This window comes from Aptenodytes forsteri, unplaced genomic scaffold (genome assembly GCF_000699145.1).
Source record: "Aptenodytes forsteri isolate BGI_AS27 unplaced genomic scaffold, ASM69914v1 Scaffold147, whole genome shotgun sequence".
Taxonomy (NCBI): Eukaryota; Metazoa; Chordata; class Aves; order Sphenisciformes; family Spheniscidae; genus Aptenodytes; species Aptenodytes forsteri.
In genome coordinates this window covers 1,034,878-1,035,659 of record NW_008795320.1, presented here as the reverse complement: position 1 = coordinate 1,035,659, position 782 = coordinate 1,034,878, and the positions used below count along the sequence as shown (strand labels likewise).

General features: G+C 66.0%; 1 protein-coding gene across 1 annotated transcript in view; it reads left to right on the top strand.

Annotated features, from left to right (window-relative positions):
* Positions 1-449: 449 nt before the first annotated feature.
* The window catches only part of LOC103899390 (small conductance calcium-activated potassium channel protein 1), a 14,121-nt gene continuing 13,788 nt past the window's right edge, over positions 450-782 (top strand). Inside the window, exon 1 of the mRNA XM_009279869.1 lies at positions 450-542. Within this exon, the coding sequence (XP_009278144.1) occupies positions 450-542 (93 nt within the window). The remainder of the gene's footprint in view (positions 543-782) is intronic.

Here is a 782-nt window from a genome sequence, read left to right as displayed (position 1 = left end):
AGGCCCCGGCATGGCTCTGGCATCTCCGGCACCTCCGCAATGAAGGGGGCCTGGAGCCGGCAGCCCTGGGAAACCGCTTCCTCTCCGCCCTGCCCGCTGCGTATTTTTCTCCCCAACCGAGTATTAAAAAGAAATCGGAGCCCATTTTCCTGCAATAAATTTGGCAGAATGGAGAGAAAATGATCTGGCTCTGGAGGGGAGCCAGCGGCCCCGGATACACACCGGGGAGCAGCTGGGAGCTGGAGCCCGGCCATGCAGCCTCTGCTCCCGTAGGTAGCAGGAAAGCATCTTCCCTGGCTCCGGTGCATCCCTCGGGGGACGGGGAAAGGGACCCAAAGCCCTGTTGCCTCACGCTGATGGGGGGATGCCGGTGGTGGCAGCGCTTTCCTGGGTGTCCCCGTGCCGGGAGGGACACGGGTACAGTGACGGCGGTTGCAATGGGGGTACCGATGCCGATTCTTCGGGGTTTTAGCCGGGACGGGCTGCAGCAGGACTTGGACACTTGGAGGCCTGAAATCCAGGGAGCTGCACCCCCCCCGGGGGTACAGCCCTGCTGCAGGGCTGGGGGAGAGGCTGCGGGGACCACCCAGCTCCCCCGTGCAAGGAGCCCTGCAGCGACCTGCCCCGGCCTGGCCCTCTGACCAGGACGGTGCTGCCGGTGCTGTCGGCACCGTGGGCTCCGCGCGGTGATTTTGAGGCCCGTTGTGCAATGGGGCCGTTGGTGCTGGGGGTCCGTGCTGGGGGTCCGTGCCGGCTGCAACGGGGCTGTTTCTGCAGTGGGG